Source organism: Podarcis pityusensis, assembly GCF_964106645.2.
Source record: "Podarcis pityusensis genome assembly, chromosome: 3".
In the NCBI taxonomy this organism is placed as follows: domain Eukaryota; kingdom Metazoa; phylum Chordata; class Lepidosauria; order Squamata; family Lacertidae; genus Podarcis; species Podarcis pityusensis.
This window is the reverse complement of record NC_138026.1, coordinates 94,666,409-94,682,030: the sequence shown is the minus strand read 5'-3', so window position 1 is coordinate 94,682,030 and position 15,622 is coordinate 94,666,409. Positions and strand designations below refer to the sequence as shown.

The 15,622-nt window shown below is 43.0% G+C and overlaps 1 protein-coding gene across 1 annotated transcript in view; it reads left to right on the top strand.

Annotated features, from left to right (window-relative positions):
• TGFB2 (transforming growth factor beta 2) overlaps positions 1–15,622 on the top strand; it is an 87,295-nt gene that overhangs the window by 56,541 nt on the left and 15,132 nt on the right. The window contains exon 2 of the mRNA XM_081000586.1: positions 5,019–5,182. Coding sequence (XP_080856712.1) covers positions 5,019–5,182 — 164 coding nt within the window. The remainder of the gene's footprint in view (positions 1–5,018; positions 5,183–15,622) is intronic.

Genomic DNA, 15,622 nt, shown 5'->3' with positions numbered 1-15,622 from the left:
TAATTCCATATGAACTGCACTGCTGCATTTCCAAGCCTAAATTAAAGTGGCTGCTTTTAACCTCATAATTCACCAGAGTTGCTAGAACTGATGGAACTCCAATAACATCTGGAAGGCCAAACCTTTGACCTTACTTACTCCTGCTTTATAGCCTTAAATGATTTGGGTGTAAGTTATTTGGTTATTGGCCTTTATTGGCGTAAGTTTAAACAATAAAATCATATAAAGGCATCCAAATACATTCATAATCCAAACACATATAATATATAAAACGCTAGATAGCCTCCATTGAATAAATCAAGCAACTTTAGATTTAGATTTAAAGATCTCGGCTAAATACCCCAAAACAATCTTGGTAGTTTGGGGAGTATCATCCCTCAACAAATAATTGGATTACAGACTCTTTGTAAATCAATATTTTAAGCTGTAAGGGAGTCACTAGGAGATCCCTGTGAAGGGTGTCAAGAAGAGGACAATCCAAAATTTTGTGATCTGGTGTTTTCTTATTACAGGAGCAGAATCTGTTCTGGAAGGGGATTTTTTGGAACCTTCCAAACAAAACAGATGAGGGGAATGCATTTAGATGAGCTAGCTTAAAAGCTCTGTGATGCAATGGAGTATCTAAATTATAAAGGTAATTAGGCATTGGTTCATGGTGGGGCTGCAATCCTAAGTAAGCAGATGAACATACAAAAGGCTGGGAGGGGTAGAGTTTTTGGATTTCATGGTCTAGCAGTCTCTGCTTGATGACAGAGAAGATTTGTGACTCATCCAATAGAAGAAGGGAATCTATTACAATCCCCATTTGAGGATAATATAAGAAAACAATGCAAAATTATGTGTATCTCTCAATAAAGAAGTTAGTAAATTTTCTGGTTCTTTATTAAAGTGATTTTTTAACCAGTATTTGAAAGTCATAATCCAGCCCCTAGATTCTAAGAGATGCTGGCCTAACTGCACAAATAGCAAGATAGGAGATGTATTTTTGAACTCTTAGATTTTTTTGGAAAAAGGAGGCCTGTACACCCTCAACTTTGTTGTTAAAGTCAGTTATCCATAAAGGAGTTGCAAAACAGTTTTTGCACTATAGCCCCTAACTGCTGCAGGCACACTACCATTAAAAAATAGAATTGTTTAATTCATGCTGCAGAGCATTTAGCTAAGTCGGTTATCCTTTTACGATGGGTCACCCATTTTAGATTGTAATAAAAGGTGATCCATTAGTCTTTAAAGCTTTATCTTGTTTGGTTGCTTGATCACCAATACGCCATTTGGATGAATGCCAACTATTTGAAATACCAAGATCTTGGATTTTGAGTAATTAATCGCTAGGTGATTTCCTTGGCAGTAATGAAGGAACGCTTTTAGACATCTAAAAGCGCCCAACTCTGGTGCAGGAGAGGAGGACAGTGTCATCAGCATATAAAACTATGGGAACTGCCTTAGGTCCTAATCTAGGAGGGTGGCCATTCACAACAAGTAGATGTTGTTTCATTAAATAGATGTAGAGCAAGAATACAGCTTTGTTTGACTTCTTTAGTAGTTGTAAAGCTAGGTGATAAGTGACCGTCCAGGGAAATCTTCACCTGACACATAATATTTGTATGCAGCTTTTTTTATCAAGAAAAGTAATCGGGGTTCTAGCCCAATAGCATTCAGTTCCTCCCATAACAACCCCCTGGGTATCAAGTCAAAAGCACTTTACAGATCAATAAAAGCTAGATAGAACTTTCCCCTTTTGGATTTCATATACTTATCTGCTAAAAAGGCAAGTGAGAGACAGTGATCAATAGTTGATTTCTGTTTTGTAAATCTGATCTGTTTAGGGCCAATAATTCTGTTCATTTTAATCCAATCCAATAGATAGTGCTCTGTTTAGAGTAGAGTATACTTATAGTGGACAGAAGACTAATAGGGCAATAATTACACAGCTGCCCAGGATCGCCTTTTTTCTTAAAATAAATTGGGATTATTACAGAAGTTAACCACGACTTTGTAACATTTTGTCCATGTCCAGGAATTTGGCGATCAGCCCTTCGAATTGCAGGGACCATCTAATCCTTTTCAGAATACAGTGGTGCCTCGCAAGACGAAATTAATCCGTTCCGCGAGTGTCTTCGTCTAGCGGTTTTTTCGTCTTGCGAAGCAACCCTATTAGCGGCTTAACGGATTAGCGCTATTAGCGGTTTAGCGGCTATTAAAGGCTTATCGGATTAGCGGATTAGCTGCTAAAAGGCTATTAAAGGCTTAGCGGCTTAGATAAAGGGGGGGGGGCGAAAAAAAATTCTCAAGACTCGCAAGACATTTTCGTCTTGCGAAGCAAGCCCATAGGGAAATTCGTCCTGCGAAGCAACTCAAAAACGGAAAACCCTTTCGTCTAGCGGGTTTTCCGTCTTGCGAGGCATTCGTCTTGCGGGGCACCACTGTACTATGGGAGGCCTGATCTGAGTTAGCAGGCTTCAAGATCTTATTAGCTGGGCTGCATTGTATAGTCAGAAGTAAGGGGGGGGGGTGTTCACTTTCTGTATGGACTCCAGTAGAAAAGAAGTTGACATCAGAATATAGGTTTAGAGCAGGCATGGCCAAACTTGGCCCTCCAGCTGTTTTGGGACTACAATTCCCATCATCCCTGACCACTGGTCCTGTTAGCTAGGGATGATGTAGTCCCAAAACATCTGGAGGGCCAAGTTTGGCCATGCCTGGATAAGAGAATAGATAGAATAGTCAACTCCACTATGACCCCTTGTCGAGATAAAAGTAAACTCATCATCACCAGGTAAGTTATTTGGTCCATTTAATATAACTGCATTATGGGCAAAGAAAAATCCATAAGTTTTCACTCTGCTCTATTAGTTAATCTATCCTTAGAGGAGCAGGAAACAGACAATGGAGTGGGTATTATATCTGGTCGTTCAAAGCCCAATTGGCTTGTCCCAATTAGCAGTTAGAATCATCTCATCTCCTGAGGGAGGGAGGTAGAAATTTACCAAAATTACCAGTTCATTATTCATAGTTATTAGGTAAGCTTGGGCTAATGGAGGATAAGTGCCAAAAGGAGTTGTATTGAATGGCAGGCCAGATCTGATTAAGATCAATAAGCCAGCTTTGTGGAGACCTTTGGAGTATTGTCTATGAGTGGGTAGATTGTATGAAGAGAACCCAGCAATGTCACTAACCAGGTTTCTTGAAGTAATATACAATTGAATATACCCCTCCCATCCAGCAATGTTCCAGGAGATGAGGTGAAGAATCCCAGTAGGGGCACCTGCTGGATGCCAATCAGGATCTACAGTTTGATCCAGAGATCTATTCCTGAGGGACATTGTCATTTATTTGATGAGGGGCACAAGGAAGGGTTGGGTTAAGTTCCATATCCCCTGAAATCAGATCTATCAGTGGGCTTTGCATTTTACAGATCAGTTGCGGGGATTCTTGGTTTTCAGGGAATAAAAACTTTGCACCATTGCTCTCTATTTGATGGGCCACTTTCACTTCTGTCAGCCTGCCAGCACTTGAAGATAGCAACAGAGGCCTCAAAGTGTCACCGAGTTTGTGGGTATGAGAGACAAAGAGAAGACCTTTTCTATGGTAGCCCCACATCTCTTGAGTCACGTTACCAACTGCAATTGGACAAGTTTTATTCCTACAACTATTTAGGAGACCCCTACAGAATCAGTTGTTTTTGTAGCCTTTCCCCTAAGTTGCTGTGTTTCCCTAATGCTAATTTTGGTTACTGATAACGTTTGTCTTTCAGATTTTTAGGGTTGTGTGTTGTTACTGCATTCTTAATCATGGCTTTGTTGTTCTAACCGTGTTTTCGTATACTTTTTTAAAAAAAATCTTGAGATAGTTTCCCCTGCTTTAAAGGAGTCTGAGAAACATTTTAAATAAATATAATTAATTCTGAATCCTTGACTGAGGAGCTCATAGTAATCGCTAGGTATTTTTGTTGTCAGTCTCTTTTGATCATGTTGCCCGTTCTCCTTTACTAGTACTTAATTCAGAGAGATCCTTCAGAGAGCAGCTTTCCTCCCTATGGAATTCCAGATCTGTTTTTTGGGACATTTGAAACATTCTGGAATGTCATGGGGTAGGACGGGGCAGTTTGGTGCAGGGAAATTATGTGCAGAGAAAGGCCTAATTCTTCCCTCCCTTGCCACTTCTGCAATCCTAATCACCTCTCCTCAAGGAACACTTCCTGTTTTAGAAATTGCCATGGAGACAATATGGCTCACTACCATCTAATATGACAATGGCTCTTAATCTAAAGTGAGGCTCACTTGAACCTTAAAACACTTAACATTTTAAACCAGCAATTAATATTTAAGTATAGCTACACAAATTGTTAAAATAAGGAGTCTACATTATTGCTCTGATGCCCATCAGCGTGCAGAAAAGATTTTTTTGGTTTCATGATGAAATACAACTGGTTATCCCCCCTTCTTTAGAGGAGAGGGACTTTATTGCTTTGTGTAAAGTTTTAGATTTGTTATACAATTGTCTGCTTCCTTTCCTCTTCTTTGAGATTCAGTCGAAATATCTAAAAGACAAAACATATTGTCAAGAGTTTAGATATTTTTTTCCTCCAGACTTTTTTTTTCTTTCTTTCATAAAGCTACCCACAGCAAACTGCTTGTCATTAAATTCTATTTTCTTGGCAGTTGCTATTAAGCGTATGCAAGTCTGGAGTCATTTGTGAAACATCAGCTGTCATGAGTTTGTTCCAATTTATAATCATCCAGGATTTTCCACGTTGCTTTCAAAGAACAGGGTTAAATGCATGCCCTGAAAGAGAGTTGGAAATGGCTTGCTGATCTCTATTAATCTGCTGTTTCTATAATCAAACACATGTGTTTGTTTATCTGGTTAAATTGTTAATGATATCGAAATTGGCTGCTGGAAGCTGAATCATCCAGCAGACATTTCCGTCGCTGTTTCTTGAGTCTGCCTTGTGCTGTGGCCTGTAAAAGAACAATATATTCATAATAATTTTAAACCATTACACTAACTTCTTGCAGATCTCATCTCAACAAACCACCCCATCCCCTATTTTAGACGAGTGAGATTTGATGTCTCGGCGATGGAAAAAAATGCTTCCAACCTGGTGAAGGCAGAATTTAGAGTCTTTCGATTGCAGAATCCAAAGGCTCGTGTCTCGGAACAACGGATAGAACTGTATCAGGTAAAACTGTGGTGATCATTGCTGTCTCTTGACCATTGCTGTCTCTTGTCTGTGTGACCCTTTCTGTGCAAGGTAGAGTTCGGCTGATTTTAATGTACGCTTCTCTCTTAACAGGGAACTGTGAGAAATGTAGTTCATGTGAGGCAGGTCTGGGGATCTGCAACAGAATTCTCACTACCTCACCAAACTACCATTCCCAGGATCCTTTGGGAGATGCCAGACCAATATAAATAGTATAAAGCAGATCTAAGTTTGTAGTGTATGTATTAACATATTCAAGCATCTCTTGCACGTTTTCTGTCAGATATGAGAGAAATGGGAAGAACAACTTGAACATGTATCCCAGCCAATTCAGTTTCACACTTACTTTAGAAACCACAGTTTAAGCCTCAGATGTGAAAAGAACCATAGTCTGTCGAATTATTTTGACTGGAGTTCATGTTCTCCCTCTTGCTGGGCTAGATGGGTCTTTGGTTTGATCCAGAAGGGATTGTCTTATGTTCTTGGGAGCTGGAAAAGGAGGTTTCTCCTTAAGACGCTTTTACGGTAGAATTAAAAGAGTGGTACCTCAATTTAAGAACTCAATTCATTCTGGAGGTTTGTTCTTAACCTGAAATTGTTCTTAACATGAAGCACCACTTTAGCTAATGGGGCCTCCCGCTGCCGCCGCACGCTTTCTGTACTCATCCTGAATCAACGTTCTTAACCTGAGGTAACCTGAAGTGTCTGTAACCTGAATCGTCTGTAACCCAAGATACCACTATATTAGGTGGGCTGAAACTAAGTAGCTGTGTGAGCATTTTGCACTGGGTATTTTATGAAGGAACACTGCACTGTATTATTGAAGAGATGCCCTTAACACAGAAATGGTGGCGTCTTGTCAACCCAATGCATGCAGAAGGCCCCAGGTTCAAACCCCAGCACCCTCAAGTATGGCTGGAAGAGAATCCTTCCTCAAACCCTGGAGAGGTGCTGACACCCAACGTAGACAATGCTGAGCTAGATATACCAATAATAGTATAGGGCAGCTCCTATATTCCTCTGCTTGAATAATGCTTCTTTCTTAATTTGTGTCTTGCTCCTGTTGGCATGGTGATAGCACAGCACCCCTGAACAGTGAGGTTTAGGGTGAGCACTTCATAAGAATTCTGAACTAATATCAAACATAGTATTAATGAGGGCTGCATCCATGTATAATAATATAAAAAGGTAAAGGGACCCCTGACCACTAGGTCCAGTCGCGGACGACTCTGGGGTTGCGGTGCTCATCTCGCTTTACTGGCCGAGGGAGCCGGCATACAGCTTCCGGGTCATGTGGCCAGCATGACTAAGCCGCTTCTGGCGAACCAGAGCAGTGCACGGAAACGCCGTTTACCTTCCCGCCGGAGTGGTACCTATTTATCTACTTGCACTTTGACGTGCTTTCGAACTGCTAGGTTGGCAGGAGCAGGGACCGAACAAAGGGAGCTCACCCCGTCATGGGGATTCGAGCCAACGACCTTCTGATTGGCAAGCCCTAGACTCTGTGGTTTAGACCACAGCGCCACCCAAGTCCCTAAGTATAATAATATAAATATATATAAATAATGTCATACATTTATATTATACTCAGAACTATGTCCCACTGATTTCTACAGTTAAGCAAGGATGGGATCCCAGCTCTACAGCTGTGTCTTATAAACATTTACTCAGAAGCCAGTCCAGTTCTTATTCCCAAGGACATGTGCTCAGGATTGCAGCCTTAGTTTGTTAAAAATCAGAGCCGAAAGCTGGGTGGAGTCTTTATCTCATCCTCAACCCGTCTGACCCCATTTTGTCGTCTTTGATTATTGATGCTGCTATACATTCCTGGGAGTTTGTTTTATTTTTGTTTCTAACCATTCCGTCACTTAACTGACTTTAAAAAAAGAAGAAGCATTGACTCACTTATTTGTTTGTTTAACACGTTTATACCCCACCCTTTAGCAAAAATAAAAATAAGAAAGACTCTTAGAGCAGCTTACAAAAATCAGTACTAAATTAATCCCTGCCCTCTCAGGCTCACAATCTAAAAAGACATGGCACATAAGGAAAAAGGAGTGGGCGGGAGGAGGAAAAAGCAAGCTCCAGAACAAGTGCTTTCAACACAGTTATATAGTTCTATTCAAGCAGATTTCGGCCGTCTAAAGTAGCAGCTCCTTGCCAGTGTCAGTGGTTGTCTTTCCCGTGATAAAGCGCAGTCCCTCCCTGATGCACTCTTCCTGCCCCCTCTTCAGATCCAGGAACAGTGTCCAGGCCAGGAGGGCAGTTCCTGCCATACATTTCTTGCCTCAGACAGCTATTGTGACGGTATTTAGAGTTCTCCCTCATGGGAGTTTGATGGAGTTACCCCTCCTCTCTTGCTGATGTCTGTGGCACTTCATATATAGTGAACTTGCATCTTCATATGCAATTCAGTTAAATCAGAGTGCTGAGATTTGAGACGGATTAGTGCTGAGATATGAGACGCGGGTGGCGCTGTGGTCTAAACCACTGAGCCTCTTGGGCTTGCTGATCAGAAGGTTGGCGGTTCAAATCCCCGCGACGGGGTGAGCCCCCGTTGCTCGGTCCCTGCTCCTGCCAACCTAGCAATTCAAAAGCACGTCAAAAAGTGCAAGTAGATAAATAGGTACCGCTCCAGCGAGAAGGTAAACGGCGTTTCTGTAGGCTGCTCTGGTTTCGGTGTTCCATTACACCAGAAGCGGCTTAGTCCTGCTGGCCACATGACCCAGAAAAACTGTCTGCGGACAAACACTGGCTCCCTCAGCCTGTAAAGTGAGATGAGCGCTGCAACCCCAGAGTCATTTGCAACTGGACTTAACTGTCAGGGGTCCTTTACCTTTTTTTTTTTAGTCCCCCCCCCCCCGAAACCAGCAACAGGGACATGGCGTTTTCAGCTTAACTTCACTGTGATTTTTCATGCATTTGTGTTTAGCCATTTCCCTCAAACGACGTCTGTGAAATGATTAATTGAAATTAGGAGCCTGCCTTACGTTCTTACATCTTCAACCAGATAATAATAATAACACCACCACCCCTGAGCTAATTCATATAATTTAAGCCCTTTGTTTCGAACCCTGTTTTCTGCTTGTGTTTTCTGTTTCCTTTAACACATGGCTGCCAGGCTTCAGACTACAGATTGTTGATTATATTCTGTGTTGTTATACCGGTAATTCACCACCATATGAGATACCATTTATATTTTTATGTTTCAGACATGAAAACATATTGGGTTGTCTTGGCTTCCGGGAGGGGTGAGGACAGGGGGTGACTTTGGTAAGCTCTGGGGGGTGGCTTTGGGGAGGTAGGGGGTTTGTGCAGATAGGCAGGGTTGGCAGGCAAAGAGTCAGTGACTTTTTAGTTTGATATAATAAAACTTGATTTAAAATTTGCATTCCACTTTTCCAACAAAGTGTTGAGTGACTCGCAGTAATGACAAGTGTTAACAATTAGCAAACGTTTCAGTCAATACGATCATAGCCTGAACTGAATATGGAAGTGATCAGGAAAGAGATCATCTCATGGTTTATTCATGGACTCTAATACTGGTTTACTGTCTGCAAAAAGCCACTTGCAGTTGCCATCTCGGCCTGTGATAAATGTGCTCAGATGATTTATTTTACCACTTCCACATTTATTTGAGGCTGGAGAAACGGCAATTCCATGGATGGAAAGTAATCCTAGAATGTGGATGTGTGAATACTAGTCCTTCCAAATAGGGACCATTTGTGTACAGTCCCATTGACTACTGTACATACATCATCAGGCTGCAACGAGATGTTATGACAATCACCAAAAACAGTGGCTATGCCTCCTTTCCCCTCCAGTAATGTTTAGTAATTTATATTATTTATTCCTTATCTAGAGTTGTAGACCACCCTTCATCACTTATAATGATCTCAGGGCAGTTTCCAGAATATCATAAAATAAACATCATTTACTACACACACACACACACACACACACACACACCAGTTAAAACTATCATTAAAATTGCAGTTAATGCTGAATGCTGCAGCCCAATTGCTGACAGGAATAAGATTCTGTCAGCATATTACACCTTTGTTCAAAGATCTGCACAGGCTGCTGTTTTGTTACAGGGCCGAGTTGAGTGTTTTACTATTGGTATATAAAGACGTGCCTTCTCAACCAATTTCAGCCTGCAGAACTTGCCCTTTTACAAGTGCCAAATAATGTTCACTCCACATTTTCAAGGAATCAGTCTTTAGACTGTGTCAGCACCTAAAACCTTTTTTAAGCCTACCCAGACATATGAATTAGTTACCTGTATTCATTCTCAACATTTTACCAATTTTATTTTTGTTTTAATGTTAATTGTTTTAATGATGATTATTTTATTCATATTTGGTTTTCTAATAGTTTTTGTGGATTTTAGCTGTGTATTATTTTCAATTTTATTATGCACACCCCTTAAAACTAATAAAAAGAAACACCCCAGAGCATCCTAAAATTACTGAAAACAGAAAGCGGCCTTGCTGGTTTATGCCTGGTAGAATAGGAATGTTTTCCCTTGATGGTGGAAATCTATCAGGGTCTGTAGTCTGCTCTTTTGGCAGTAGGGTGCTCCATAGGTAGGGACCCACAACAGAGGAAGCTGTTGCACATGTCACAACCCAGTGGGACAAGCTTAACAGTGAGACAAGGGCCCGGGATGGATGATATAGGAGAACGTGTCTCAAGAAACATGCCTGCCATGACATCATCATGCACTGCTATGACATCATCGCCAATGTGTTTCACAGTCATCAGCCAATGAAGCAGATTTAGCAGGAGACTGTTTTGTTGGCAGCCATATTTCAGTCCCAGTATGTCACTCTAGCCTCAGAGCTACATAGCATTGTTGTTAAGGAATCATAGAAGGGACCCAAGGGTCATCTAGTCCAGCCTCAGTGATGCAGGAATCAGCTGAAGCATCCAAGACAGATAGGTGGCTACCCAAGCTCTGCTTAAAAACCTCCACTGAAGGAGAGTCCACAACCACCCGAAGAGATCCATTCCACTGTCGAACAGCTCTTACTGACGGAAAGTTATTCTGGATGTTTAGTTCTTTCTTGTAACGTGAAGCCATTGGTTCGAGTCCTACCCTCCATCCAGGCAGGGTGCACAGAATTCCCCTGTCCCTCATAATAGTAAAGGGTCCTATGAAAACCGAAACATATTAAAGAGCCTTCCTGGGTTTGTCTCTTCCCATTAATGGGAGCTTACCATATAGTTAAAGCTATGGTTTTCCCAGTAGTGTTGTATGGAAGTGAGAGCTAGACCATAAAGAAGGCTGATCGCTGAAGAATTGATGCTTTTGAATTATGGTGCTGGAGGAGACTCTTGAGAGTCCCATGGACTGCTAGAAAGCTCAAACCTCTCCATTCTGAAGGAAATCAGCCCTAAGTTCTCACTGGAAGGACGGATTCTGAAACTGAGGCTCCAATACTTTGGCCACCTCATGAGAAGAGAAGACTGTCTGGAAAAGACCCTGATGTTGGGAAAGATTGAGGGCACAAGGAGAAGGGGACGACAGAGGACGAGGTGGTTGGACAGTGTTCTCGAAGCTACCAACAAGTGTTTGACCAAACTGCAGGAGGCAGTGGAAGACAGGAGTGCCTGGCGTGCTCTGGTCCATGGGGTCACGAAGAGTCGGACACGACTAAACGACTAAACAACAACATAAGACACTGTCCTCAACATAAATTCTAACAAAAGACCAAGACTTTAGGTAATATAAGACGGATAAAAGTCCTTTAACAGGGGGAAGGGGGAGGGAAATAAAATGATTAAACAAACAAGCTCAAGCATCCACCAGTGTCTCTTGCTATGTTTTGAAAGATTGATGCCAAATGCGGGATTTATTGGAATTTGATCAGATAAAAATTTGAATGTTGTGGGAATGTCTTTGAACCCGTCGACTTGGCGGCCCCTTTGGTAGCCTTCACCACATCTTTATTTTATTAAGGTGCTTCTGTATTTAGAAATAAACCGCTGCTCCCATTTTTCTTTTTCTTTTTATGAATAGGCATCCTGAAAAGGCACCCCTGGCAGAGTAGGACAAGTGGTGGGGGGGTGGGCAGTGGTGGGAGGAAGCAGAGCAGGGCACAAATCCTATCCGTTGTTTGGAGTGGTTGCAGCGAGATTGTTTTTATGGCAGTTTATTAGCTACAGACTATAAAACAATAACGTGTTCAAATGACTTCCTATGGAAACAGTGCCATGTTTTGGTAACACATCATAAAGCATCATGAGGAATGGAGCTGAAATTCTGGGTTTTATTACTACTGTTATCTGAGGCTTTAGCCTGCTTAGGTACCTGATAGGCTGCTGGAAGGGAGGAATGCAATGATACAGGGAAGGAGGAGGAGAGGGGGGACACATTGAGCTGCACTGGGCTTCCAGCGGCAGCTCGGACCCCAAGGGGGACATTATATTACAAGGAAGGACTTGAGGAGGCAAAAGGTTTAAGGCATTTTTCTGCTCTCAGTTACACTGGTGTGGGTTTCGGTTCACCAGTACAATTCCTTCAGATCCTGCTGAAATAAAGATGGGAAGAGATTGCACAGGAGGAGCATGGTTGCATGATGGGCTCCACAAAGAGCAGAATAAGGTGGAATAGTTTGGTGGGTGGGTGTTGTAGAATGGACTGTACCACTTCATGCTGGAAATGGGTGGGGGCCATCTTTTTTTGGATTCTCCCCTGCACTAGCAGGGAATGGACTGGCTAGATTCAGTGGTGAGAGGTAAAAGGTAAAGGTAAAAGACCCCTGGACAGTTAAGTCCAGTCAAAGGCGACTATGGGGTTGCGGCACTCATCTTGGCTTTCAGGCTGAGGGAGCCGGCGTTTGTCCACAGACAGCTTTCCTGGTCATGTGGCCAGCATGACTAAACCACAGCAGGACGCCATGACGGAAACCAGAGCGCACAGAAACGCCATTTACCTTCCTGCCGCAGTGATACTTGTTTATCTACTTGCACTGGTGTGCTTTCAACTGCTAGGTTGGTAGGAGCTGGGACAGAGCAATGGGAGCTCACCCCGTGGTGGGGATTCAAACCGCCAACCTTCCGATCAGCAAGCCCAAGAGGCTCAGTGGTTTAGACAACAGCGCCACCCACTGGTGGGGGGCACAAGCTGGGGAACCCACAAAGAAGAAGGCTCAGAGCCAGGGGATCGGTGATGGGTCGACGATGAGTGGTCAGAATCTGAAGAAGTAACAGGGTTTAGTGAGCAGGAAGAGGCTGTGGCAGAGGGCAATCCAGAATCAGAGGCAGAAGTGCAGGCTGGAGAGGAGGGCAGCCAAGAGGCAGAGATGATGCAGGCTGCTGAAGAATAAGCCCTCTGGAATAAGTTACCAGCTGAAATTAGACAGGCTATACAGGGGCCTTGTTTATTGACATCTGTCTAGAAATCAAGATTGCTGGTTGCACCCATTGATCATCTTAAGTGTTTGCTACTATTGCTCCTTAAGATATTGGTGTTAATGCAGCTGTGAGACTTTGCAGCTGTCCACAGGATTCCTCTTGTGTAGCCTCACTTGTTTGTCACCAAAATGCTGATGACTAAGCTCTGTCTCTTGGCTTCATTCAGTCTTCCTGCAGCAAATGTATGTGACTTAGAGGAAAGCCAAGACAGGATTGTGCAAGAGCCATTCCACACCAGGCTTTATATTGGGCATAAAATCTAGCATCAAATTATCACCCTAGTTTATTTATTAATTCTCATGTTGAGATGCGATGGCACTGAATGCTGACCTCCAAATATTGGAAGAGGTGTGTCAATCAGCATCCCTAAAAACAAAACAAAAAAGAGGGCTTGCTCTGGTTTAGTGGCTTTGCCTTCTATGGCTTGATGTTTTAATAAAACCTACCACGCCTCAGGCGAGCTACAGCTAAATGCTCGTGCCTTTTTTTTTGCCGAGGTTTATTTGTTTTGCTTTGCATGACATCTTCGTTCCTGACAATCTCGACATCTCCCTCAACTTCAGGAAATTGCACTGAGCATTTCGGCATTTTCCTGGGGAGAAACTTTGTCTGTTTTTTGCTTGACGGTACTGAGACCGCTTTGTGCTGAACTGTAAAGTGAAGAAGACAGAAACAAGGGCGAGTTGTTGGGAAGGCTTCCCAGCTTTGTAGACGTTATTTTGCTCCGCTAGCTAGATCAGAGGTAGCAGCCAACCATTGTGGTGGCCTCCAGATGTTACTGAACTACATCTCCCATCATCCCTGACCATGGGCCATGCTGGCAAAGGCTGATGGGAGTTGGGGTCCAGCAACAACATCTGGAGGGCATAATATTGCCTACGCCAAAGCCAGATGGTTAGTGACTTCTTTGCAATGTATTCCCACAATCGATAACTCATTCCATTACCATGAGATTATCCTGCGACATGATTAAGGAAAATGTTTTGCATGGATCTCCACTTGTCGGGGGGTGGGTGGTACCAGATTATGGAGGTTAGTGAGAAATAACCTAGTCCACATGGAAGAATACTGATGTCATGTGGTATTTATTTGATTATCAGTTTCAGCAAATTTATACAGTACAGTGGAACCTCTACTCACATACGGAATCTGTTCCGGAGGTCCGTTCGTGAGTCAATCCGGGTTGCTGGTAGAAGCGCCGTTCTGCGTGTGTGCAGACAGTGGCAGCCGCTTCTGAGCATGTGCAGATGGCAGAAGCCGCTTCTGCACGTACGTGAATCACGGCAAACCCAGTATTTACTTCCGGGTTTGCTGCGGTCACAAGTCGATTTGTTCGTGAGTAGGGGCGGTGGTAAGTCGAGGTTCTACTGTTTCTAAGCGGTGTACAATGAAGATACAAAAGAGATGCAAATGATAAAATTTGTTAAAATGTACTGTTAAACCAGAAAAGCTTACTTAAAATGCCTGTTGAAATCTTTAAAAGTCTTCATCAGACACCTGGTGTTCAAAAGGAAGGGGACCTGTCTAGAGGCACCAGCTTCTCAGGATTACTGAGGGGGCCCTGATGTCACGCATGGAGGCAGAGGGTGGAACCCAAAGCCCTCTGAACAATGTGGGGCCCAAAGTGCCTCCGCCCCCAGGAACTAGCACCTACGGTAGAGCTTTTCAAACTGTGTGTTGCGCGACACGTTAGTATGTCAGCTGCAGTGTGTAGGTATGTCTCACAAACGCTCCTGGGGCTGGAAAGGGTTCGTTTCACTTCCGGTTTGCTAGTAAAACTGAATTACTGTGTCATGAAATGATGCAAAACTGAATTACTGTGTCTCAAAACGATGCCTGTCCAGAAAGTGTCACCAACTTGAAAAGTTTGGAAAGCTCTGACCTCTGGACCTGTGTCATCACAGCTGGGAGAGAAATCCAGAGAATTAGGCCCACAAATCTGAATACGCAGTTTCTGGTGGATGCGAGCTGTGCGTCTGACCCATGAGAGACTACTAACTGTGACTCCCCTGAATATCTCAGTGATCAGGCAGGGATATAAGGCACCAAACAGGCCTTATGATGTCCTGGACCCAAGATTTGACCTTGAACTTGGCCTGGTACCGTATGAGCAGCCCATATGGTTGTGTTACTGTTGTGCTATGGTTGTTGAAGTACCACTTCCTACATTTTCTGCCACACAGGTAGTTGTCATGTGAAAGGATACAGCCTTGCAGTTGCAACCCATCCTCATTCTTTATTGCTCTCCACACTTTCCATATACCTGCCCCTTAAACACAATCTTTGGCAATATTGAGAGTAATCATTTCCAACGTAGGCTAAAATTAGACAGTGTAGTGTTGTAGCCAGCAATGAAAATGGGATGTTGTTGGCAAATGTGGCTCTTTGATCAGACTGTCCGCTCCAGGAAAAAGACTGACACAGAGCAGTTCTGTATATGCAGTGTTACCCTTGCAGATAGCAGGCCCTGAAGTTCATAACAGCCAGCATTAAGAGCTGGCAGTGAAAATATGGGGGACCCAAAGAAAGAAACAAGTGTGGATGGGGACAGGAGACCCACCAGCCCATTGTAGTTTGTCAACAGATCTCTGCACACATTGAAAACCATTTCTCATAGTCATGAGGGCTAGTAACATTCAATTTTTAAAAACATGTCTGGTTTTTACTATTGTTCAACATGGGTGCAGAGGATGGAAGCAACCCTGTTGTGACTGTGTGAATTAATGTGGCTGCTACACCCACCCAAGCCGTAATTGGGTTTGGTCTGTGTCTGCAGCATGTACTCTTTATTTGCAAACTTGCATGATGAACGTGCTTGGCAATTTCTCAGGAAGCGGATCACAGAACTATAGGCTTTAAAACATTTGGCAAGTCATATGTACCTTTTGTATTTTGGCAAGAACTCTGCACCTCGTACAATAGTTTATAAGGACCACATTCTGCTCTCAATTATTGCCAGATCCAAACCTCGTTGAAACCAAGGGAAAGACCCCTGTT